Genomic DNA, 23,918 nt, shown 5'->3' on the forward strand with positions numbered 1-23,918 from the left:
GGGAGTGAATCATTGGACGGAAGATCTTCCTCTCTGTCTCTCCTCCTCTCTGTATATCTGACTTTGCAATAAAAATTAATCTTTGAAAAAAAAAAAAAACGAAAGCAAGCCCTGAGGAGGAAGATGAGGTGAGGGGTATGAGGACATCCAGGAGAGGGTGCAGTGGGCGGCCAGGGAAGGGGGCATCTCCACGAGACCATGCCTGGCAGAGTCAAGGTCAGGACAGATATGAGTGAAGCATACAGTAGGCGAGGGGTCCCCAAGCTGCAGCGAGGTCTGTTTTGCTTCTGGGCTAAGGTGAGAGCAGGAGTGTAGTAGAGTGGGTTAGAGAAGTGTTTAAACAAACAGCTGCACAAACAACCTGCTTCCTTCCTTACACATCCCGGTTCCAGTTCAGGGCACTGGTGATGGAGAGCAGGAAGGTGGAGGCGCACGGACGAGGCGGGTTGCACCCTCAGGGCTTAGCAGATCCGTGGGGTGAGGGAGTCAAAGGTGCTCCCTAGGGTGGCTGAGGAGCAGTCTCCTGGGGGATTAAGGACCTGGGTCGACTTGCAAAGGCTCCAAAGCCCCCTCCTTTAACTGGGTCATGAATGCGGAATCGCAGAAGTTTTAATTTCCAGGCACAGGAATGTGGATATAATGGGTCTGCCATCCGGCGGGGGGATTAAACCTGCACTGTTTGCAGGATACCTTTCTGTTACTTTCTTCTTATCCCAGATATGCTAAAACAAGTATTATTTCTCCCAAGGAGACTGCAATAGGCTTCTAAAACATTTCTTCATAGAGTCATGACAACATAAGGCTCACCAACGTCCACATTGCTAAAAAACTTCACACCTCAAAGCTAGATTATAAGCAGAAAAGTGCAGGAATTAATCACTCCTTGTTCTAAGAGGCCGTTCTGGAAGAATACCCAAATAAGCATAAAGAGATGCGCATGTAAGAATTACAGCACAATTTCAGTAATAAAATGCTGTAATACAAATAGTTTTCAGTTGGGACTTATACATAATAGAATGACTCAATATAATGCAAATTTAAAATGACAGACACAGGCATACTGTAATAGAAAAAGGTCTAAGATGTGTCATTGTACAATGGTATACACGATGTGATTCCTTTAAAAAGCAAATATCTATACAGACATGTGTGTGTGTATGTGTGCGTGTGTGTGCGTGTGTGTGTGTGTGTGCGTGCGTGTGTGTGCGTGTGTGTGTGTGCGTGTGTGTGTGCGTGTGCGTGCGTGTGCGCGTGTGTGTGCGTGTGTGTGTGTGTGTGCGTGTGTGTGTGTGTGTGTGTGTGTACTCCCCTGAGGGGTGGGATGGCAGCTGATGTTTACATTCTGCGGCCTACATTTGTTGACTGTATAATCTTGACCAGGATTTTAATTTTTGAATTTCAAAATTACAAACACAAGCAGAACAGTGCAGATAACAAACAGCATGACCGTAGCTGACCCTCTGCCACATTTACTCAAGATTTCTTTTGTGAAGCATGAGAGGCACATGTGAAGACCTCGGGTATCATGCCAACCCTTGCCCTGTTTCCCAGGAGGAAGAAACAGAAGTGGGTCTTTTCTATCTGTCTGCACCATAACTCTGTATCCCAAACAAATCAGCACTGTTTTTTTTGGGTTCCATGAAGCACATGGACCAGTGCCTGTTGCCTTACATGCACGGTTCCCAACCAGCGTTGTGTCCTGGGTCTGTCCCACTGACACATGCAGCTGTGAATCTGCGGTTCAACTGTGGTGCAGAGATCCACTGTCATCGCATCAAGTTGCGCTCCTTCAGACTCAGTTCTTTCTACTGCGAGTGATGCTGTGCACATCTGGGCGCACATGTCCATGTGCACCTGCAGCAGCACATGGGGCCCAGGCCGATGGGCACCTCCAGCACCATCCCAGGCTGCAGCTGCTCCACAGAGTGGCATCTGTTGCAATTTTGACGTGTGCTACTCAGAAGGGCAATTACTGCTTTGCCACCTCCTCACTCAACCACTGGGCCAGTGTGGGAGCTGCAGCTTATTTGGAAGAATTTTACCTGTCTTTAGGGCAGTGAGAAAAACTACCTGGAAAAAAGAGGGTGGGAAAGGGCAGTGGTTACCATTAGGAACTACTCACCGAATTTCAGATTTATACTCCTTGATGGCCTTCTGGGTTGTTTCAAGAGATTGATGGGGTTTTTCTGGGTTCACACCAGTCTGAACAGCGTTTCTTAGAGCATGGAGCTTGAAAAGACAGGGAGACAAGTTTGGAGTGAGAAACTCCATTCTCTACCAGCAGTGAGATGACCAGAGCACCGCTTCTGCCGGACAAAAGGCTGTTGAGCATCCAGCGGTCTGCACACCACCTTCACGCAAATGAACTGTTTGAACAGAGACCTTCTGGCATCTGTTCTCAAGGAATTTAAGGATAATAAGCAGAAATAGGCTACAGGCTTCACTGTTTTGTGGCCTTATCCTGTGGGCTCCTTAGAAGAACTAACCCCACCCACAAGGAACATGGGAGAGCTCACGTGTACCTTATCGGTAAGAAATTTTGCCTTGTTTCTCTGCTGTCTTGCAAGGTACTGGTCATACAGCTGGGCCAGCTTGGCTGCCAAAACGTGTTCTCGGCTGAAACAGGGATGATGAGTGAAGATGAGCCCGGAGATGTCGATGTCCACTTGGAAATTTCCAGGAGGGTCTCCAGATACAACCATGTGCTGACCACTGTGGACATACTTCACGGCCTGCCAAGGAGAGTGCAGTGTGCGTGCAACACACATAAAGAATTTTCTAGATCATGATGTTTAATTCACAGTGGAAAAGCAGATATATATAAAAAATCAAAGGAAACATTAAAAAAAGAAACATACTTGTCTGTAACAACAATATTTTATAGAAATGTATAACCTAAACAAAGGGTACCCTCATGTTTCACCTCAACACTCACAATGAGCCTATGAGGAGGGTAAGAGAAGTGTGCCCTTCTTCAAGGAGGGGAACAGGTCTCGGGATATCCCAAGCACACACTGGTTGGCAGGACAGTCCGACAGCACTCATGTTCTCATCCACTGCTCATCATCCTTCTTTATACAAGGACCAGTATGCCCCCTTCTGCTTCCTTGTGTCAGTGTAAAATGTGTCCCATTTAAATGAGGGTGGTTTCTGATGTTAGCTGTGCTAGGAAAGCCAGAGCAGGCTAAATATCTGTGAGAGCCAAATATCAGTCTACTTAACACTGGCCAGCGCTTACTGATCTCTGTTTCTCACACATATGTGCATGGCCCCACAACATCTGCACAGCAATCCTAGAAGGTGGATACTGCCTGATGCCTATCACACAGGTAAAAAAATGGAGGCACAGATATATAGGGAGCTAGGTTCACCAGCAAAGGCTTAAAATGAGGGCTCAAGTCAGGCAGCTTGGTGCCAGAGCTTAGGAAAATCCACCTAAGAGGATTTGCAAAAGCAGCACATCTCTAGTGATGTCACCGACAGATAACAGGTGGGAGATGTCTTGCAGCACCTGTGAGATGACCTAAGGGAAAAGCACAGAAGAAGAAGGATATGGAGGAAGAGCAAGAGCAGGGAGTGGGGATAGAGGAGCAGCTTCTGGAGGTGCAAATGAGAGCCATGCCTGGCCAGCAAGCACTCCTCATTTAAGAAAGGCGGAGGTGAGCAGGTTAGACCCACTCTACATAAGACACCTGCTGCTTGTTCTGTATGTATCAGAGAGTGAATCAGTTTAAGAGAAAAGGTAGGAAGTTACAAGTTCAGCTTCCCAAGCAATGCAATGCAAAAAGTCCTTTCATTTTCACATATTAGGGATGGAGCGAGAAGAATGGCTACCTTCTTATACAGTGTTTCCAGTTCTGCTGTTGTGTCCTGTCCCGGTGGTAACACTGGTGGCCTTGAAGGAAATGGCTTGATGGGGTTTGGCAATGCTAGGATTCTGCCATCATCCCCAAACCATCCTCTTTCCTGTGGACCAAGCAGAAAGAAGGAGATAACTAGTCTTAATTGAACAGAAGATGGCTTTACAGAGGAAATGACATTTGTAGGAAAATGCTGCATCCACATTAGATGTAAAAAAGTCTCTGTTTCCTTTAGAAATGAAGTTTTCCTTACCATGCCCCACAATCACTTTAACATACAATTCCTGATGCCCACTGCACCTCCGCCCCAGGAAATTTTAAGAAAAAGCTAAAGTGAATGCTTAAGAACACATCTATTGTGTAAGGTTTAAGAAAAAAGCCACAAAAGAGAAACTTCAAGTTGTGAATATTCTATGTATGGAGAACTAAGACGTTCTGTGAAAGACAGGTATCGCATTGTTGTCACTCAGTTACGGACGCTGAAAACATCGATTTCATAGGAGACCATGGAATGGCGGGGACGGGGCGGATGGGAGGGATTAGAGAAGGGGCAGGAACAGAGTTCAATTGGTCTTGTGTTCTAGAGTGCGGTAGGGAAACCACAGCTCTCACCAGCTCCTGCACCAGCAGTCTGTTCTCCATGATGTTCTCCGTGGTGCGGGCCACCTGCGGTCTGGCCCCGATGTAGAGCCCTTCGTCCTCCAGGAATCTGGGCTGCACATTCTCGGGGAGTTTCTTATAGGTCGGCACTAGAAGGTTCAGAAGCAAGTAAGTGCCAACATGACTATCCTAACTACAGACTGGCAAGTTAAAATAATTGCCTAAGGTTATTCTTCACTTTTCTTGGAGGCTGCATCATTTTTTTTCTTAGATTAATTTCAATAAAAGGCAGTGAGGCCATGTTCGCCAGCGAAAAAAGGCCGCCGTGGATCTGTGAGCCTTCCACACTCTCAGACTCCAGATCAGGCCACTTCTACAGCACCTACTATTCCTTTTCCTAGTCTGTCAGTGTTTGTTGCATGACTATTTTTCCGTGTTCTAGATCTTTGGTCTGAACATTTTCCCTGATTATTACTTCAGATCACAAACTGGAGCCAGTGTTGAAAATGGGGCATCCTTAGCAGCCTCACGTCATTGGCAGGGGAGCACAGGCGTTCACCCTGGGCAAGAAAATGAAATGAAAGGTACCCGCTGTCCGACTGGGCATGAAGAGAGCCTCTTTCTCCCTCTGCAGCCTGTGCTGGGCGCTCTCACACTCTGCAGCTCTGACGGCCACCAAATCAGCAGCCGGGTGCTCCAGGCCCAGCAGGAAGTCGTGGGCCTCCTCTCCATCCCACGGCTCTTCCTCATCCTGTTCAAGGTCACAGGAAGAAAGCAATCATGTGAGAGTCTCCGTTTATCATGGGAAATAATTAATCCTATTACCTCTTCAAAGCTGATTTATCCTACAATGAAGTCCAATGCTCTGTTTTTAATAAATATAGAGAAAGCACACAACTGTACACACTTTTCTACTTAGTAAGAGAGCTCAGGTTGTTTATATTTTTTTTCCTGTGCCGCATTCCTGGGAGACGCTGAAATCAGGGAGGGCTGAACCAGAAGAGATGTGGTGAGCAAAGTGACTGAAATCCCAGTAAGTCTGCTATCCCTTGATGAAGGGTTTTCCCCCCACTAATTGAAAGAACTTGGGTTTTATATGTCATGTAGGTCTAAGTTCCCCCAGGTTCCACGTGGCGGCAGGAGCACTGCGTGGCCAGGAACACAGGCTGCACCGCTCAGGCTCCTGGCTGTGAATTCTTGCTCCGTCTCATCCAGCCTGGTGACCTGGCTGGAAATTAGTTAACCTACTGATCCTCAGTATTCCCAACTGTCTGATGTGGATATTAACTGAGCTTATCTCTTAGAACTTTCCAGCAGGTTCACACTCTAACTCCACAGTTTGGAATCACAGGCGTCAGCTCAAGTATGCTACTTGTGAGTACTTTTAAACATCCTCCCTCCTCCTCCTCTGTCTGCTTCTTTTTGTCTCTCTCTTTCTGCTTTCCTTTCTTTTCCCCCTTAAGGATTTACAGCTACTGTCCTCTGATGATGCACATCTTTGAAAATCCTGCAAACTTGCCTGGGATTGCAGACCATGGCAATGGCCCCGCTGCCTGACTGCCACTTCCTCCGTGAACACACAGGCCAATGGAGGAGATTGAACACAGAGGATGCCCCCCAAACATCGGAGCAGTGAAGAGGAAAGACTGCCGAGGTTTGCAGTCATGTGCCTTCTTCCTTGTGAGCCGCCAGACGGACGGTGAAAAGCTGTTCATAACACAGAAAAGGGAAGGCAAGACTTCTGGGGAGCCCAAGACTTGGTCCGAAACACTAGATCCACCTTGATTGTGGAATCATTTAGAAAGTGGGCACACCACAGCCTGGACTGGGGAAAGGGAAGTGGCCTCAGTGTGCATGACTTAAAACAGTTTCAGAAATTTCATTTTTCTGGAGAAGTGACAATTTTATGGCAGAAGAAGATTATAAACTAAGTATAGAAATATGCCAACAGGATGTGATGTCTCAACAGGTTAATCCTCCCCTTGCAAGCTCTGGAATCCCATACAAGCACTGGTTCATGTCCTGACTGCTCCACTTCCAATCCAGCTCCCTGTTTATGGCCTGGGAAAGCAGTAGAGGACGACCCAAATCATTGGGCTCCTGCACCCATGTGGGAGACCCCAAGGAAGCTCCTGGCTCCTGGGCTTTGAACGGGCTCAACTCCAGGCATTGCAGCCACTTGGGGAGAGAATCAGTGGATGGAAGATCTTTCTCTCTGTATTTCCTTGTCTCCATAAATCTGCCTTTCAAATATCAATAAATAAAAAAATTCTTTACAAAAAAGAAATATGCTAACTGTACAAATTCTGGAAGGTTCTGGTATGTCTTCCTGTTTTCTTTCAAGTGACAGAATATGCACAAAATTTGTCACGGTAATCATGCTTAAGTGCATAGTTCAATGATATTAAAAAGACATTAATTACTGTGCTGCATCTGGCACTATCCAACTCAGTGTTCTTCTGCAAGTGACATCCTATCTCATTCATCAGACACTCTCCCTGTCTCCCTGATTTTGACTACTCTTGCTTCCCTTACAGAAGTGAAATCACAGACTAACTATCCTGTGATTGGCTTATTTCATTCAGCATAATGCCCTCCAAGTACACCTCCATGCACTGCAGTCTGTCACAACCCCTGTCTTTGTGGGACTGAACAGAGACATCACAGTTTGTTGATTCATTCATCTGCCAAACTCTCAGGTTGTTTCTGCCGCTGGGCACAGTGGGTAGCACTATGAACCCTGGCGCACAGCTCTCTTCTCAGTTCCTTTAGTTAGGTACCCAGGCGAGTGCTGCTGGGCCACAGGGCAGGCGTGAACCACCCAACTCTCTCTCACAGCAGCTCGGGGCATTTTATATGTCCACCAGCAATGTACAGAAATACAATTTCTCTACATCTTCCTCAACACTTGCTGTTGTTTTTAACATTAGGACATGAAGTAGCATTGTGGCTTTTATTTTCATTTCCCTAGTAATTTATGACATAAGTATCTTATCCTGTGCTTATTGGACATTTTTATTTATATTTTCTCTAGGGAAATGTCTCTGTAAAACCATTGCTTATTTTATTTTTTTAAAACCATTTTATTTTTATTGGAAAGTCAGATTTACAGAGAGGAGAGACAGAGAGGATGATCTTCTGTCTGATGATTCACTCCCCAAGCGGCTGCAATGGCCAGAGCTGCGCTGACCCGAAGCCAGGAGCCAGGAGCTTCTTCCACGTCTCCCACATGGGAGCAGGGTCCCAAGGCTTTGGGCCATCCTTGATTGCTTTTCCAGGGCACAAGCAGAGAGCTGGATGGAAAGCAAGGCTGCTGGGATTAGAACCAGCGCCCATATGGGATCAAGATGAGTGCAAGACGAGGGTTTTAGCTGCTAGGCCATGGCTCTAGGCCCCATTGCAGATTTTTTTAATGTATCGTGTATTTTCCTTTACTATCACAGATGCTACCTATAATTATAGAATCTGAGAGAGAGGCTTCGTTGGCTCTGTTGAAGTAACTTCTTGCCTTGAAAGGTGAATGCTAATCATTGCATGGAATCTAGCAAGAAAAATCTTAGAAGTCATGTTATTCTACTTTTTTTCCCCACAGGGGTGTGAGGGGAAAATTTAATCCAGGCCTTTGCACTCGAGACAACACAAAGTGATGTGAAGGTAATGCTGCCCGGCCGGGAAGGCCCTGGCAGCGGGAGCGTCCTCCGCTCCCTCCTCCCTCTCCAGCAGCGCAGCACCATCATTTCCCCCAGTCCTCGCCCCCTCGCCCCCTCGCCCTCGCCCCCGCCCCGGGCTCACGTTAACCACCGCTTCGTCGCCTTGTTGCTCAGGTGGCCCTCCCTCTCCTGCCGCTCCCTCTCGATTACTCCCATCTCTGCTTTTCAGTTGTGGGTTTTCCTCTGGTTCTTCTGGTTCCGGGTCGAAGTTGAAGGTGAAGAAGTGGTATGCTTCCTCCGCAGAAGGGAAACCAGGTGGGACCTGAGGAGGAGGCACAAGGGCAGTGTCAGTTGATGGGAACAACACGAGCTCTGCACAAGCATCGACAGCCCGTGGCGCTGCCGGCCACGCCGCCTCAGCATCCCGTCGGCTGCAGCTAGGTGACCACAAGGAACTTCAATGAGTGCCACACAGTTGGAGGCCTCCTTTAATAACCAACTTCTAATCAGTTGTTTTGAAAGAACAATTATGTCCACCTGAGTAAGCACATACACGCATTCCTTATAGCAGTGACAGTTTTAGCAAAGATGACTGCGATGCCACCAAGTGGATTCACTGTTTTGTAGGTCAATGTTGAGGGTTTTTTTTTTTAACTTTAAGAAATATAAGATTTACCCATTTTTTAAAGATTTATTTGTTTTTATTACAAAGTTAGATATACAGAGAGGAGGAGAGACAGAGAGGAAGATCTTCTGTCCGATGATTCACTCCCCAAGTGACCACAATGGCCGGTGCTGCGTCGATCCGAAGCCGGGGACCTCTTCTGGGTCTCCCACGCGGGTGCAGGGTCCCAAAGCTTTGGGCCGTCCTCGACTGCTTTCCCAGGCCACAAGCAGGGAGCTGGATGGGAAGCAGGGCCGCCAGGATTAGAACCAGCGCCCATATGGGATCCCGATGCGTTCAAGGCGAGGACTTCAGCTGCTAGGCCACACTGCCGGGCCCTACTCATTGTTTTTAAAATGACTTTGTTTTCATTGTTCTTGAGTTAGTACCCTCTTTTCTTCTGTGATGAGTTGGTGCAGTCACCTGGCTGACCCATTGGCCAAGTCACTGAGACTTCTTGCCCTGCTGTGCACCCCTCTCCCGCATCTCCAAATCAGGTCAGAGACATATTCTAATCTCTCAGAGATTCCAAGATTCTGAAAGTAAGAATCAATTTTCACGTTTTGCATATTTCATGGCAATAGGAGTCAGTATATATGGTTATCTCTTTATTTTATTTTATGTTATTGTATTGTTGTTGACAATCTTTACATAGTTAATTACGGTTACAAAAAAAAAGGTTCAGGGGGTATAGGGAAGTGGGTAATACTATTATGTCCATATTGTTTCCATCATGTATCTGAGGTAAACGGGGATATTGAGGGAGAAGCCCCACCCGGTTTCCCGCCCACCCCGAGTCCCGGATGTGGGGCATGCTCTGAGATATTTGCTCAAGTGGTTTTAATAGTTCTCCAGTTATGAATTGCTGCCAGTTTCGCTCGATGAGGTCGTCCACTGATTGATATGGTCCATCATAAAGTCTCCGTTTGCCCCATATTTCGCTGCCAACATATAGCTGAGATGAATGATTGACCTGTTCTGTCTTCTGTCTTTTCTTGGTTAGAGTTCTGAGTCCAGCAGTTCGACTGGGGAGATCTCCAAAGAAACTTTGTATTTCCAGACAAGATTCTTGTATGTTCTAGCAAGTACAGGGCCTGGCCCAGTCCATCACCCCGATCAGCTGGTGGTTTCAATTGCTGGGTTGGTTCTGTTTTCAGTCCCAAGTTGCACTGGAACCAATGGGTGTTGCAGTCCAGTCTGGTTCTGCCCAGCACATACTCGGCCAGCACATACTCGGCCCTTACATCAAGCAGCCTAGTCGGGGTGACCCACAATAACCCCCATCAGGCCCACCCCCTACCCTGGTTGCCAGTATGTGTAGCAGTAGACCAGTCTGTCCCTCATCTCATTTGGCTCTTGTACTTGTCAATGGGTATTAAAGCTTAGTTCCATCTAACCAACTCAACCATCCAGCCCTTACGGATGTTGTTGAGTACCTCTCTATCTAGCCATCCCAGCCCCCGTCCTAGTTTTCATGCCCTCCCGCGGGACTAGTGACCCAGGAAGGGGGAACCCACTTTTTCCCTCCCAGGTCTCTCTCAGTCCCGGTTTATGCACTCTTTAGGTGGTTCTGTGATTTGACTTGACAGAATTAGTCCCCAGTGCCAGCTTCTGCCAGCTGATGCTGCGGCCAAGCCCAAACATCCCTCACCCGCTCTAATTTATGCTTGCACCCACAGGAATAATCAGCCCAGCCTGGCTTTTCTCTGATCTAGTCCACATGCAGTGCACAGGTGTTGTAGCCCTGCTTAGTCTGGTCTGTCTCTATCCCAGCCCACGCTCTCCAGTGGGAGTAGCTGTCCGGCGAGGAGACCAGCCCTTTAATCCCCCTGCCAGCTCTGTCCCTCCCTTCCTGGATCTCACGTGTGCTGGTTGGGTGCTGCAGTCAAATCCAGTACAGGCAACCTCACCCTGGCATTCCATAATGTGTACTGGTTGTGTCGCAGCCAAACCCGGCTCAACCCACACTCTGTTCTGGTGTTTGGATTTGCCAGTGGATGACATGAACTGATTCAGCCTGGTCTGCCCCTGACCCATGCCGAATGTGTGCCAGTGAGAAACTTTCCATGGCCTATTCTGGGCTGTTTCCTATCATGCTTCTTGCGCTTACCTGCAGGGACTGTGTCCTGCCAGAGGAGTTGCCCAGGCTCCTCCATCAGAACCCCTCCCAATGCCAGATTTTGCGCATGCCAGGGGGTCCTTGAGCCAACCCTACTCAGTTCACCTCCTGTCCTAGCAGGAACAGTGGCTTTTCCTGGCTGGCTTTCACCCCATTCTGGTTCTTGTTGTTGGATGTTTCAGCCCAGCCATAGCTCGTCCATACCCACATACAGCTCACACATGGCTGAGTAGGGGGTTGAGACCCAGCCTAGTCAGTCCCACATCTACCCTGGTCCTCCATGACACCAGATGGTGTTGGGGTCTGAACTGGCCTGGTGCATCCAATCCCAGCCCACATTAGTGCCTCAGATGACTGCAACTATTTCCTAGATAGAACACAGCCCCCATTCCAGCACATGGGCCCCTTGGTGGGAACCTCAACCCTGTTAGGGTGTCCAACTAGGGGAACTTATATGTCCACAGGGTTGAGCCCACACAATCCCATAGAGTCTACCCCCAGACCAAGTTCTCTCACGTGCTGGATACAGTCTTGACCCTGCAAAATGTGACCACTCCACCACTCCACCAAACTGTTGGGTAATGGTACCCATCACTGCCAAAGAGGCCCCCATCCATAGTATTGGTGTGGGCTGGTGTGTGACGATCAGTGATGTTCTAGGCAAACAGGCCATTTCTGTATTCTAAATTGGGTTGGTGTATCTGACTAACTGTAATTGTCTCCTGGGTACTTCCCTCCAAACCACCAGGTCTCAGTCCCCACGCATGCCTAAACCTTCCATGACCCTGTCACTGGGAATCACCCAAGATTCACTACTCACCTACACTAAAATTGGACTTAGTCATGGGTGCTCCCGGGCAGCAAACATATTTTAAAAAACCCCAGAGCAGGCAGCAGGGCGGCCAGCAGGCAAAACTTGGCACCACATGGTACACTTGCCGCCCTGGGTGAGGCTGAGGACTCGTTCACTGCCTTGCAGCAGTGTCTTTGGCGTGAGCCCCCAGCATTGGGTCCGACCCGGCAGGGGCACCCCCCACAGCCGCCACACTGTGAGGAGCGGCACTTGCCCCCAAACCCAAGGCCCGAACCCCTCCCAAACTCACCTAGCCGCAAGATATTAGCAGCTGGGCAGAGCTAGGAATTTTAACCCAGTTCCCAAGTTCCCTCATGGCGCACTTACCCTGAGGAAAGAGCTCTCTTGGGTCCTGGGGGAGGCCGAGGACTCGTTCACTGCCTTGCGGCAGTGTCTTTGGCGTGAGCCCCCAGCACTGGGTCCGATCCGACAGGGGCACCCCCCACAGCCGCCACACTGTGAGGAGCGGCACTTGCCCCCAAACCCAAGGCCCGAACCCCTCCCAAACTCACCTAGCCGCAAGATATTAGCAGCTGGGCAGAGCTAGGAATTTTAACCCAGTTCCCAAGTTCCCTCATGGCGCACTTACCCTGAGGAAAGAGCTCTCTTGGGTCCTGGGGGAGGCCGAGGACTCGTTCACTGCCTTGCGGCAGTGTCTTTGGCGTGAGCCCCCAGCACTGGGTCCGATCCGACAGGGGCACCCCCCACAGCCGCCACACTGTGAGGAGCGGCACTTGCCCCCAAACCCCATATGGTTATCTCTTACTGGAAATTTTTGAAAAACACATACAGACAACCATGATTTTAAAAGTTTCTCACCTGAGGTTTAGACTTGATTTTTCGCACAGAATCACGGAACTTGACTCTTGAATAATGATGGGAATTATCTTCTTGCTGACTCCTTCGTTCTTCTTTACCCAGCTGTACGAGTAGGAACATGACAGGCAAACAGTTTAGATCAAGAAACTAACTATCTTCTCAAACAAGGGGAGAGACTCTCCGCCCCGACCCCTGCTTCATCTTCTGGCTGAGGATGCAGCTCTTCTTTCCTAAAAAGTGAAATACTAACACATTTCAAGTATACTTGAAGGTTAAGGTTGCCGACTCTATCTCTGGGCCTTCTGTCTACACTTGCTTGATGTGATCTGTCTCTTGTAGATGTTCCCTTTCTCCTATGAGAATTAATTCTGTTCCATCTGTCCTTCTCATCTATCCCTTGGAGACGTTAGCTAGCTATTTCCCTTTTTCCACTAGGCATGAAGCCAACCTTGCTTCTGAGCAAGTTAAAGCCTTCCCAGTAGTAGATACTCAAAATGAGCCTGGACACTCCATCGGCTGCCACTGTGTGGATCCAGGGCTGTTTGACAGCATGGTGTAATTTCCGGTTATCAGCGGTCACCTGGTATGCCTTCAGTGAGGCCCGTGAACACAGGCATCCTAAGGGCTGCCACCTGTTCTGCCAGGCAATGCCTTTCTCAACCTCGCTTCAGATAATTCCCTGCTGGAATCCTATGGTCTTGGGTTTATCAGGCAGTGCTGAACAAAGCTTAGTACCTGAAACCAGGGTCTCTGGAAACTCAACTTGATTTGAGCATCAAATAAGGCCGTGCACATGAAATAACAGGACGCACAGGCTCATCGATGGTTTAGGTTTTTTCTTTTTTTTTTTTTTTAAAGATTTTATTTTATTTTCATTACAAAGTCAAATATACTAAGAGGAGGAGAGATAGAGAGGAAGTGGAGCTGCCGGGATTAGAACCAGCAGCCATATGGGATCAAGGCGAGGACCTCAGCCACTAGGCCACGCTGCCGAGCCCCAGGTTTAGGTTTTTTCTTAAATGTCTGTCTTTTGTCTCCTTAGTTTGCACGCATACACATAAGATGGCCTTACATGTTTTCAGTCTTTCAAAAGCTGGAGACAAAAGTGTTTTTGTGTTTGTGGTTGATTTTGACAAGTGTTACCAAAGAATAGGAGTTAGGGATTGAAGAGAATTGAATCGGATATCCTATTCAATTTGAGAGGATTCTATTGAATTTAATCCACTAAGTGAGAGAATTTAATCCACTAGGAATCCTTTGAGAGACATGAGGACTGCCTCTCCGAGCTGTCCACCTGACATGGAAGATGGGGAAACACATGTGTATGGGGGGGTAGGTGAGGGGAGAGTGGCATGAACCAAAGGCTTGCCCCTCAGTGATCGAAGGTTGCCCTGGCAAGCGATAGCCCTGGTACTTCAAGTTTTGCATATGTATCAGAATAGTATCTCCACTGTTCCTGGCAACAACCATGTAAAGATGGCACCTAGAATTCTGCCTATGAGCACTAAGATGCCCAGCAATGGCAGAAAAAAATGAGGATGTTGGGTGGACATCACCTATCTCAATATTAAGAGAATAGATAGGGCTCAGTATGATAGCCTAGTGGCTAAAGTCCTTGCCTTGCATATGCCAGGATCCCATATGGGCGCTGGTTTGTAGCCCAGCTGGTCCACTTCCCTTTCAGTTCCCTGCCTGTGGCCTGGGGAAGCAGTAGAGGACAGTCCAAGGCTTTGGGACCCTGAATCCATGTGGGAGACCCAGAAGCAGCTCCTGGCTTTGGACTGATTCAGCTCCGGCTATTGTAGCCACCTGGGGAGTGAATCAGCGAGTAGAAGATCTTTTTCTCTCTTCTGTAAACCTGACTTTCCAATAAACATAAATAAATAAAAAAAAAAAAATAGAGAATAGGGGTCCAGCGCAGTAGTCTAGCAGCTAAAGTTCTCACCTTGCATGCACCGGGATCCCATATGGGTGCCGACTCTAATCCTGGCAGCCCCGCTTCCCATCCAGCTCCCTGCTTGTGACCTGGGAAGGCAGTCAAGGATGGCCCAAGGCCCTGGGACCCTGCATCCACATGGGAGACCCGGAAGAGTTTCCTGGCTCCTGGCTTTGGATCAGCTCAGCTCTGGCCGTTGCGGCCACTTGGGGAGTGAATCATTGAATGGAGGATCTTCCTCTCTGTCTCTCCTCCTCTCTGTATATCTGACTTTCCAATAAAAAAATAAAATAAATCTTTATATAAAAAAAGCCAATTGATATTTTAAAAAAGAGAATAGATAACATTCTCCTTTACATAAAATTCCACACTTTCCTTGTTTTCTCACTTGCACTGTCATGGCTACCTACCAACTCAACGGTATGAAAGTTGAAGTTGTGTTAATTAATGCATTCAATGATGCAATGTAAAATAGGAAGTTATTATTTCTCCTAGTAAACATAGCACTCTCTAGATAGTCCCTCTGGGTTTGGGGTTCACACAATGTGTGTGATGTTTTATTGTGAGTATGACAGAAGATCTGCCACAGGTCTGCAGGAGTGATTTCAGAGGGCCTGGGATGTCACACACGTGTAAGCCAAGGTCTTGATGACAAGGGGGAGATGAACACCTGTTGTCCAAGGGATGTCTTTACTTGTAGGCCTTGCAGGCTTAGGTGAGACAGCATGGCTCATGGGCAATGGTAACCACATGATTCATTGAAGTGACTATCAATAAAAAGACAAAGAAATAAAGACCAGAATCTCTTACCATTTAACCAACTGGACCCCGATTTGAGTCCTGCACACTTGCAAAATCAGCCTAAATTTTTGTTTCAAGCTGATGTTTTTCTTTCCATACTTTCCTCTGCCTTCCTCTGCGGTCCTTCAGATACTTCCCTGCCTTACCTTTCTCTGACTCCCTCTCCTCAGACAGGAGAGACAGAGACAGACAGGAAGATCTTCCATCCCATGGTTCACTCCCCAAATGGCCGCAACGGCCAGAGCTGAGCCAATCCGAAGCCAGGAGCCAGGAACTTCTTCCGGGTCTCCCACACGGATGCAGGGTCCCAAAGTTTTGAGCCGTCCCCGACTGCCTTCCCAGGACACAAGCAGGGACTGGATGGGAAGAGGGGCTGCTGGGACAGGAACCGGTGCCCATATGGGATCCAAGAGCGTGCAAGGCGAGGACTTTATCCACTAGGCTGCTGCGCTCGGCCCAGAAATACTTTCTTAATGTGTGTCTCCAGGTCTAGCCCCTTCCTGTGTGTGTGTGTAACTGGACAAGCACACACTTAGATTCCCCACCAGCACCTCCATCCTAGTGCCTCCAATCACCTCCACACTGGTCAACAATAGCTTTTCATCAAGGGCCCTTGACAATCAAGGCCTCCAGCACCGCACCGGGTTTCATGCTGCCCTTTCGTCTCTTGTCTTTAATTTCCTGCTTCCCTGCCGTGTAGCAACCTGGACTCAGCGAGACAGTCTGGGATGAAATCCTCACCTCTCCACATAGCTGGGATTGGCTGTGCAGCCACACAGAGCCCGTTTCCTAGTCTGTCAAATGGGAATGACCACAAAGGTACCTGCTCTGTAGGTGTGTTGTGATAATAAAATGTGGTAAGACTTGGCTCAGAGTAACACCTTATAAACAGCTATTGGTATATTGAGCAAACATTTAACACTTCCTTTGTGCACAGAGAAACAATTCGAGAAACTTTTTCCTGCATCGGTGAAGACACCTGCATCGGTGTCTTCAATCACAAAACAGAGATGGCCCCACACTCACCTCTGTGCCAAATTCAGTCTCGGATTCTCTCTCCCTGGGACTGTGCAAGCGCCGGGGCCGCGGGGTAGAGATCTCCTGCAGCAGTGTGCTCTCTGCCTTGGACTAGAGAGTTGAACAGAACATTACCGATTCCTAGTATCAAAGGCTCATGAAAACTTCTGCCACCATCTCAGGAGAAGATAATCGGTACACAGCAACAACATAACAAGTGCAACTCTTTTAAAGCAGAGGAAATGATTTCAAAAATAAAAACGCATTCTCAAGCACAATTTTTAGCTGTGCCAATGCAGAGAGCTACATTAACATCTACAACATGAAAGGCAGATGAATCAGGATTTGAAGGTGTGAGTGTGGAGCCCGCACAGCAGGCTAGGCAAGTCTGGAAAGCTACAACAGGCAAGGGACAGAAAACCCACAAGCTTCTCTCACCCTTGCGGCTTGCAATTTCTCCCTCATTCGTTCCCTCATGGAAAATTCAGCAAAGCCTGTTCTGGAAGCTGAAGGAATTGGAGGTAAGCCTTAAAAAAATACACACACACAAACAACAGAATTACTTTAAAATATGTTCTTCCAACAGGAAGATTAAATAAAAATAAATGAGGTAACTTTTAGAAGTTTGCCAATTTAGAACTCCCATCAACAATCATGAGATAATGCCAACAGCTGTCATGTGATGTCAGAGTGCGTGACTTGGCTTCTTCGAGATGGCGCAAAAGCCTTGGTCCTTCCAAGGACTGTCACCCTGACTTAGCAAAGAATAAAATGGACAACACTTTACCACTTGAGGCACACAAACATACCAGTTCAATTACCACTGGGAGAACCTCCCAATATGTTGAGAAATAGACTTTTGAACGGAATGGACTGTGAATCAGTTTGAAGTGTCAGGGTTTAACAGTGCTCATAATAAAGCACACTTAGAGGAGTAACGATTTTCACATCTGCCTCCCTCTCTGTTACTCTGCCTTTCAAATAAATAAACAAAATAAATCACAAAGAAAGGGATGAAGGGTTGGTACTGTGGTGTACCAGGTTATACTGTCATCTGCAATGTCAGCATGCCTTTTAGATGTAGAGTTGTGTCCTGGCTGCTCTGTTCTCAATGCAGCTCCCTGCTGGTGATTCTGGGCAAACAGCACAAGGTGTGTTTGCTAGAACATGTGGGAAATCCGGATTGAGTCCTGTTTCCTGATATTAGTCTGTGTCACTTCTGGTCATTGTGATCATCTGGGCAATGAAACAATAGTACTCAGCCATAAAAAAAGAATGAAATCCTGTCTTTAGCAACAAAATGGATGTAATCACAGACCATTGTGCTTAGTGAAAGCAGACCTTCGGGACTCACCTAACAATCTGAGATCTGATGATTAGTTACAGCCCTTAGATACAATCCTGCAAAGCAGTGGACATTCTATTTGTTGAATTTGTTGTTTAGTGGAACACTAGGCCTGTGACGATAAAGTAAATTCAAAGTATGATATTGTAAAAATTAAAAGAAAAAAAAGAAAGTAGGAGGTGGCAGGGAGGAAGAGAAGTGTTGTTTGGGGTTTACAATTATATATATAAATACATACATATATGTGTATCTACATACTTTATAGAAATCAATTAATTCATTTACAATTTTTCCAAATCTGGTTCTGTGTACTAGAAGGTAACATCAACCCCTTAACAGGCACCTAAGCATCATGCGGACTTTTATCTGGCACTTTGTGGAACTAGATGAAGAATGGAAACCCTCCTTAAGGAACCAGCAAGGTGTTACAAGCAAAATCAATTTTCCATGCATTGGATTAGGTGACAGGACGCTGCTGTTTAAAGAGAAGATTATTAAGATTATTAACATGATGTACATGGAAAGCCAGTGGCATTAATTCAGTCCTTTTACTCCAGTCACTGACAAGCTCAAGTCCTCTATTTTTGTCTTAGAAGAATATGGCAGTGTGTTTTTCAACAGCCGGAAATGCTAAGACGACCTCATAGAAGATCTGATCGCTCAATTTAATGTCCATTCCTCCCCCCACTACTTCTCATTCTTATGATTGCAGATGGAGCCTGCTGTCCCCGTCTGGGAACGAGCCCCGAGCAGCCAGGCTTGGGCACAGTGCAATCTCACAGTCCCATAAAGAGGGTCAGAAATGACTCTCACACACTTGAGAAAAATCCAACCTGAATAAAATTTCTGCATCATCAAAGGTGAAACGGGGGTGATGAAAATAATTTTAAATGATTGAAGACTCAACTTGGCAGCATTCAAGAACTAATGAATAATAGCAGAATTTTAGGACATTCCATAAAAATACGCACATAAATTCAGTGTACAACATAATACATAAAAATCCTTGATAGAATCTTGTTTTTCCATCAGAGGTGGGAGATTACCATTCAGCAATATACTTATCTGTTGGGAAACCTATTACCCCCAAGATCACATCAATCCAGATGTGCAAATGGCTTCCAGATCTCTGCACCCTCTTTTTCCTTCAGCCCAACCTCCCCAACCCTTACAGGATTAGGGACATGGCGGACACTGTTGGCTTTTGCTTAACCACTTTCAGCTTCTCTGACCCCACAGACAACCTTTGCAAGAGCTCCTCTGTTCCTTCTCTCTCACGTCCCCACATCGCTGTGACTCCGAACCCGGAGGCCTCCCCTAATTTTTTTCATTAAGAACTTTGCTGAGACTCATGGCAAGCTTCACACTTTTAGAATGTATAATTCAGCATTTTTTATTTACCCATTCACCAGTTGATAGATATTCGGGTGGTTTCTCCTCTTGGGCTAATATGAGTTATGTTGCTATGAGCCTTTGTGTACAAGTATTTGTGTGACATATGTTTTCAATTCGTTGGGAAGTAGACCTAGTTGTTGAATTCTTAGGTCCCATGTTAGCTCTATGTTTAACTTTTTGAGGAACTACCAGATGTTTTGCCAAGGAGCTACATCATTTGTACATTCTTACCAATAACACACACAAGTTCCAATTTCTCCACATCTTTGCCAATACTTGTGATTGTTGCTTTTTATTATTAGCCATCTCAGTGGCTGGCAGGGGATGAAGTGGTATCCAATTGTGGTTTTCATTCCTATTCCCCTAAAGACTAATCAGATTGAGTAACTTTTCATATCTGTCTTGGCCAGTTCGTATCTTTTTTTGGAGAAGGCCTATTCCAGCCTTTTGCCCATTTTAACTCTGGTTATCGGTCGTTTCATGTTCTGATACTGCACCCTTAGCAGATACATGATTTGTAAATATTCCTCCCAGATGTGGGTTGCACAGCACTTCAGTATCATTAATAATGGGGGGGCTTGAGGGCTTCTCGGATCTTTCCTGAGCAAGCAGGGACTATCATGGAGCTTTTCAAAGCTGTGTATGGACAGCTTACCGTCAGCCCCAAGCACTCATTTCAGCAGTGACTGCAACTGTTTTCTCTAAGTGTCCTGTGCATGGATATTTATTCTCGTAGACGCACCAGCCCTCAGGACAGAGAGCCTGATCGAGCTGTAACACATGGACAGAGTGCTAACTCCTGGCGGAGAGGACTTTGGGAAACCCTAAATACTGTTTTCCCATCCCAGTAGTTACCAGGCTGTGGGTGCACAGCTGCTACAGGAGAGAGACTGCTGGCCCCAGGACCACAGGAGGGTACTGAGATTAGGGCAAAGGACCAGGTTCTGTGTTTGCTGTTTCCACTGAAATTCAGCTACTTCACTTGAAAAAACAATCCTGAGAGAGTTTCAAACTTTTAATTAATCACTTTATTATTATTATAAAGATTTATTTATTTTTATTGCAAAGTCAGATATACAGAGAGGAGGAGAGACAGAGAGGAAGATCCTCCGTCCGATGATTCACTTCCCAAGTGACCACAGTGGCCGGTGCTGTGCCAATCCGAAGCCAGGAGCCAGGAGCTTCTTCCAGGTTTCCCACACGGATGAAGAGTCCCAAGGCTTTGGGCTGTCCTTGACTGCCTTCCCAGGTCACAAGCAGGGAGCTGGATGGAAAGTAGGGCTGCCGGGATATAAATTGGCGCCTATATGGGATCCCGGTGCATGCAAGGTGAGGACTTTAGCTGCTAGGCTACGGCACCGGGCCCTAATTCATCACTTTAAGCGCAATAGCCTTATCAGCTAAACTCCTCACCTTGCATGTGCTGGGATTCCATACGGGCATAGGTTCCTGTCCCGGCATCCCTGCTTCCCATCCAGCTCCCTGCTTGTGTCCTGGGAAAGCAGTCAAGGATGGCACAAAGCCTTGCGACCCTGAATGCACCTGCATGAGAGACCCGGAAGAAGCTCCTGGCTCCTGCTTTGGATTGGCTCAGCTCTGGCCATTGCGCTCACTTGGGGAGTGAATCAGAGGACAGAAGATCTTCCTCTCTGTCTCTCCTCTCTGTATATCTGACTAAATAAATGTGTTTTTTTTTAAAGGAAATTCTGCTACTATTTTCATGCTTTTACAGATTTTAAAATGGTGTTTCTAAGGACCTTCTTCCTGCTTTTCTTTCTCCAGAGCAATCCCTGTTCTCTTCACTGGGCCGCTTGTTCTGGAACTTTCACCACCTCCACAGGTCTTCTTGTATACCTTGGAGGGCAGGGGATTTTCCAAATACTCAGAAATCAGACATGGGGCACTGGATTTTGAATTGGTGTTATGCAAATTTATACAGGCTACCGAGTAGGCTAGCACAACAGTTTTCTGTTAAACCATCTCTTTTCATCTTCCTATTTAGCAGGCACTCATACATGTTTTACTTATTTTAATTTTCAGCATCAAAAAAATACTTACCAGAGATCACATTATCTCTGCTTTCATCAATCCTGACTTATAGACAACTACAATACAACTCAGAGATTCAGCTTATGAATAGGGTGAACAATAAAAATATTTTAAACATAAAACATGTAAAATCCAAAGTGGAAGTGGAAGGAAGTTCTGCCATCACCTAACAGGGAAGGGTATGACATCTCCCACTGCTGCTGCGGAGCTTATTTCTACAGTAGGTGGTGGTGCGCACATCCCTATGGCATGTACACGCTGTGGACAACGTTGAAAAGGATACAACAGTCTTATTTTAAAACATCAATATTTACAATACGTTAGAAATTATTTTTTTTTCAAATACGACTAAAAGGGACACAAGGGGAGTCTAGTGTTTCCTCACTATTTGTTGGGGTTGGGGATAAAAGGGTTGGGAGAACACTGGCCGGAAATGCCTTTGGTTCTTTTCCCTGAAGACTACACTCCACCCCACCCCCAGGAGCCAGAAAACCAACTGACCCGACACCCCCTCCCCCCACATCCCTGGCTGTTACTCCTGGGATGGAGTGTCGGCACGGAGAGGGGAAGAGGATGGCACTGAAGCCAGGTGAGGGGCAATCAGGTGCTTGTCAAGCCACAAGCAACACTCTGCCAACATGAGACTGGCGTCTGTTGCCAGGCAGGAAAAGCTCAGCACAAGGAAAGAGCCAAAGCTCAACCAACACGCAGGAGTCTCTTCTCTATTTCTTTCTAATTGTCTTATTTGTATGAAATGAGCTAGTGCCACTTGTGAACCTTCTGTATACAGAAAGCAAGTTAGAGGAGGTAGACAGCAAGTCTGCTGCCTGTGGAAGGGCAGGGAACCTTCATACTGACGACATGGAACCTGCAGGGACCTCTCTGAGTTCTCCCAGAGTTTTCCTTCAAAGTCTCAATACCATTTTTGTTTTAAATTAGTTCAAAACTTGAGCGCCCTAATTCTGGCACATATTTCATGACCTGGGGTCCTCAGATCTTGGGGTTCTGTCTCTTCCTTTTCATGGCACTTTAGACTGTGAGGTTTCGGGACCACTCTCCAAGAAAAGGTGTGGTATTCCCGCGCCACTGGCACAGCAACAGTGCTGCCAGGCGCCTTAAAGAGGCCTCAGGGACTGAGAGTGGCAACAACCATTGTGGGTCTGTTTTGATGGGAAAATTGTGCCTAGCGTGGAGTGTGCCAGTGTGTTTTCTGCAGAGTGTATGCAAACACTCAAAGGCATTCGGGAGGAACAAGAACTATGGGAAAACGCCAAGTTCAGTGGGAGTGGTCTTAGCACGATTTTGTGAATTCCCAAGAGTTTAAATGGTAGCAAAAACTTCTCAGTTTGGAATATGTTGGCAAGAAGCCAGCCTCCGACAGGACAGCATTATTCTTTTTTTTTTTAAGATTTATTTTTATTGGAAAGGCAGATATACAAAGAGAAGGAGAAATAAAGAAAAAGATCTTCCATCCACTGATTCATTCCCCAGGTGGCTACAACAGCTGGAGCTGAGCCAATCTGGAGCCAGGAGCCAGGAATCTCCTCTGAGTGCAGGCTCCCAAGGCTTCGGGCCAGTCTCCACTGCTTTCCCAGGCTATGAGCAGGGAGCTGAATGGGAACTAGAGCAGCCACGACACAAACCGATGCCCATATGGGTTCCTGGCAGTTGCAAGGCGAAGATTAAGCTGCTAGGCTATTGTGCTGGGCCCCACAATACCAGTATTCTAATGTTTCCCAGTTTTGGAAACACTGCAAACAAATGAGGTAGGATCTAGGATAAACAGAGCTGGGAAGGTCAATTACAGTTTCCAACAGAGTGATTGAAAAAAGGCCTCAAGTTGACATTGGCATTGATAAGAAAGCAAATCATTCAGTTGTATCTGAGGGCTAGCATTTTCAAGGACTGTCTGGTACAAAGACTCTCCGCTGGGGCCAAGTCTGATGGGAGACCAAGGTACAAAGGAGAAGCTTCAGTGCAGGGAAAAACACTGGAGTACCAGATCCCAAGGCTAAGGATTCAACAGCTGGGCAGGCCACGCTAAGGTTCAGCTTTGACTGATTGGAGTCAGAGAGTTGGCACCCAGCACTAACCGTGCAGTTATTTTTCTTGACACCATTCTGATTGTTGGGCTGGAAGTGAGAGGTGAGAAGGAAGTAAGAAGCTTGATCAGGAGGCTACTGCCTTATTCCACAAGGGAGAGGATGGGAATTTGAATCAGGATGGTGGCTATGGTAGAGGCTGTAGGAAATGGTTATAATACAATAGTACTACAGTCCTTCGACAGCAGCCAGAAGTCCTCCATTCTGCTATTTAAGCGTATCATGATGCTGGAGATATGGACAATAGTAGAAAGTCCAGCATTCTATTGTCAAGGTATATTTTACAGCTTCATTGAGACTCCATCCTTTATTTGTGAGCAGAGATGCATACTGCACTGTATCTCCCCTTCTCGGTATGCTAGTGGGCAAGTGGGGTGGGAAGGGTGGAAGAGGAAATCCCTGAGCCTATGGAACCATATCATGAAAAATAACAATTTTAAAAGAGAAAGAAAAAGGGCCCGGCACAATAGCCTAGTGGTTAAAGTTTTCATCTTGCATGCTCCAGGTCCCATATGGACACTGGTTCTAACCCAAGCTGCTTCACTTCCCTTCCAGCTCCCTGCTTGTGGCCTGGGAAAGCAGTAGAGGACAGCCCAAAGCCTTGGGACTCTACCCCCACATGGAAGACCCGGAAGAAGCTTCTGGCTTCGGATCAGATCAGCTCCAACTGTTGCAACCATTTATGGAGTGAACCAGTGGATGGAAGAT

General features: G+C 46.8%; 1 protein-coding gene across 3 annotated transcripts in view; it reads right to left on the bottom strand.

The window, feature by feature from the left end:
• CC2D2A (coiled-coil and C2 domain containing 2A) overlaps window positions 1-23,918 on the bottom strand; it is a 101,171-nt gene that overhangs the window by 58,666 nt on the left and 18,587 nt on the right. For all 3 annotated transcript variants that reach the window (XM_058670291.1, XM_058670290.1, XM_058670292.1), the window contains 9 exons: window positions 16,758-16,846; window positions 16,329-16,430; window positions 12,566-12,667; window positions 8,253-8,432; window positions 5,049-5,211; window positions 4,473-4,609; window positions 3,835-3,966; window positions 2,523-2,732; window positions 2,123-2,229 (listed from right to left, as the gene is read on the bottom strand). In XM_058670291.1, coding sequence (XP_058526274.1) covers window positions 2,123-2,229; window positions 2,523-2,732; window positions 3,835-3,966; window positions 4,473-4,609; window positions 5,049-5,211; window positions 8,253-8,432; window positions 12,566-12,667; window positions 16,329-16,430; window positions 16,758-16,846 — 1,222 coding nt within the window. The remainder of the gene's footprint in view (window positions 1-2,122; window positions 2,230-2,522; window positions 2,733-3,834; window positions 3,967-4,472; window positions 4,610-5,048; window positions 5,212-8,252; window positions 8,433-12,565; window positions 12,668-16,328; window positions 16,431-16,757; window positions 16,847-23,918) is intronic.

The sequence above is a fragment of the Ochotona princeps genome, chromosome 11 (genome assembly GCF_030435755.1).
Source record: "Ochotona princeps isolate mOchPri1 chromosome 11, mOchPri1.hap1, whole genome shotgun sequence".
NCBI classification, from domain to species: Eukaryota; Metazoa; Chordata; class Mammalia; order Lagomorpha; family Ochotonidae; genus Ochotona; species Ochotona princeps.